Source organism: Propithecus coquereli, unplaced genomic scaffold (genome assembly GCF_000956105.1).
Source record: "Propithecus coquereli isolate 6110/MARCELLA unplaced genomic scaffold, Pcoq_1.0 Scaffold47, whole genome shotgun sequence".
Taxonomy (NCBI): Eukaryota; Metazoa; Chordata; class Mammalia; order Primates; family Indriidae; genus Propithecus; species Propithecus coquereli.
This window is the reverse complement of record NW_012150507.1, coordinates 5,885,295-5,887,832: the sequence shown is the minus strand read 5'-3', so window position 1 is coordinate 5,887,832 and position 2,538 is coordinate 5,885,295. Positions and strand designations below refer to the sequence as shown.

The 2,538-nt window shown below is 40.0% G+C and overlaps 1 protein-coding gene across 1 annotated transcript in view; it reads right to left on the bottom strand.

The window, feature by feature from the left end:
• Positions 1 to 2,538, bottom strand: part of SKIV2L2 (superkiller viralicidic activity 2-like 2 (S. cerevisiae)) — a 97,921-nt gene that overhangs the window by 7,036 nt on the left and 88,347 nt on the right. Inside the window, exon 23 of the mRNA XM_012655266.1 lies at positions 275 to 402. Coding sequence (XP_012510720.1) covers positions 275 to 402 — 128 coding nt within the window. The remainder of the gene's footprint in view (positions 1 to 274; positions 403 to 2,538) is intronic.

Genomic DNA, 2,538 nt, shown 5'->3' with positions numbered 1-2,538 from the left:
GGTTTCTGTCCTTTTGTTCACTGCTGTACCCTCTAGTGCTTCAAACAGTGCCTGTCCCATAGTAAGTGCACAATAAGTACATGTAAATGATACATATATAAAATCTCAACTTTTTTTCCACACAAACACTAAAATGTCATAGAAACACCAGCAGATGGCTCTCGGTGACAATCCAGTGAACAGATCAAAATGTCCTCCTAGGTTGTGGTCGAGGGCTCAAGTCTCACAAGATTTGCCTAAATTATTAGAAAAAGCTTATGAATTAGATACTGACCTTCTGCAAATTTATTTTCCAGCTCAGTGTTTCCAATGGCTTTTGCTGCTTGACACATTTGTCGAAGCAGTTCTTCCAGGCGCCTCATACAACGAATTATGCTGCCTGGACAGAAAAGAAACAAATCACTTGTTAAACGGAAATAATCAGGAACAGTAGAATTTTTGTTATGAGGCAAGGCAGGAGAACATGGGATAATTATTAATAAGTAATAAGGGATTTCCCATGAAGTAAATCAGGTAGTAAACTTGACTGGCTGCCTGCTAGGCGTTAGGAAGGCTACAAAGATCAAAGGTTTAATTCCTACCCTGGACTAATGGTAGAGACAGACATGGATTCATTAATAATGTGTAGATACTTGCTATTAGAGAGGTAGGTAAACAAAATGCTCTGGGAGCAGAGGACAGAGAAACTTTGGGTGAAGGCTGGCAAAGATGACTTTTAGTCTGTGTCTGTAGGAATGAGGCACTCTCTGTCAGGCAGCGACAAGGGAAGTCCACTGAAACAATGCAGGAAAGCCTGACAAACTGCAGCTATTCAAGGACCCTCAGTGTGGCCCACTTAGGCATCTGGATACCACCCATACTAACCTGTAGAGAGAATGCAATAGATTTTTAAGCAGGAGAGTAACAGATCAGATTTGTCATTTTAAAGGTGCAATCATTGATTCTTCTTAACCTTGGACTCTTTCATCAGTGCTTTACACAGAGTGTCCTCAAGGAAACATAAAAGAGACAACTCTTTTTTTTTTTTTTTTTTGAGACAACTCTTTTCCTGTGGGTCTTGACTCTGAGAAAAGTGTTTGTATCAATGCTGAAGCTGTAAACATAGTTTTACTTTTGTCAAGACTTGGGCAAGGAGGGGCCTGAGATCCCTACCTGCCTACATTTAAAACTCTAGGGACTTCATTTTTATTATCTGAAATGCATTAGGAATATCAGTTCTCAAAATGCAATCTGTAGGGAAAATGAACTCACACTTTAGGTCTTTATTAACTCCTTGCAACACTGGAATGAATCATTAGCATTCATCAAATTCTTATATTCATTGCTTTTAATGCCCTCCACATTATGTATGTGTTCCAATGTGCCCCAAAGGGGAAAAACAGCTAAGTGATTTAACTCATAAGGCAGAATGGAATTTGAGCTTGGACAAGGGCAAAAGTACAAGCTGTTTACCTAACAGCACAGTCCAGCGGGAAGTTCACATGCACATGCAGAGCACTTTCTCCTCCAGTGGGCATCCCAGGAGCCCGAGGAATATCATACCAATGGCCTGGACCAATAAGGACAAAATGTCTAGTTTCTGAACACACCTATGGGCCACAGTAATGAGAACACAAAGAAGCTATTTCAGGAAGTAGTAGGTTTATGGGATGAGACTGGTCAAAGGGGAGGACCACCACCAACACATAGGTCCCTCAAAAGAGAAATGATGATGTCCCAGTTAAAAGGAGACCATCTCCTACACGTAGGATGTTAACCTACTTTAGCCGTAGTTCACAAGAGTGAGCCGAGGAAAGATGGATACCTGGGTTATAGTCCAGACTCTGCTGCTAAGTAATTAGCTCTGTAATCTAGGCCTTTAACCCCATTCTATCTTCCTTTTTCATTTGTAAGATTAATAAAACTTTTCAAGAGTGCTTGCTCTACTCTGGATTTGTCTCACTTGAGATAAAAGATACACAATTTTTTTGAAAAGGGCAAAATCTCTGAAGGAATGTAAGGTCATAAAAGATCCAAAATATTCAAAGTCCATAGCTTTTTTGTCCTCTATCCTCTCCTCCTATCAAAAGGCCCGCACAGTGTTGGAGAAAATCTCCAGTCCTCAATTACAGAGTATTTCCACTATACAACTGTATAGTTATTTAGCTCCTGGCACAGGAAAGCTCATTAGATGAGAGTCAATAGCAAAAGGCAGCAGCCAGAACAGGGAAACAAATTCCATAAAATTCAACCATCAAACACTAGGGTCAAGAGTGCTACCTCACCCCCACACATAGGCACATCGCATCATGAGGGCTTTATTGTATTCTAAGAGAGTAATCAATGTTTATAAACACATTCAGGCATCAAGGAAAGGTGAAATTAAGTTGAATATGTTTTGGAAAAAATCAGTGATGCCTAACATTTTCTGAGCATTTATTTCATGGCTGGTCTGTACTCTATGTGAATTTTCTCTTGTTTGGTCCTCACAATTCCATGAGAGAAGTACTGTTAGACAGAGAGAAAAGGAGAAGTTCAGAGAAGTGACATACATCGTTT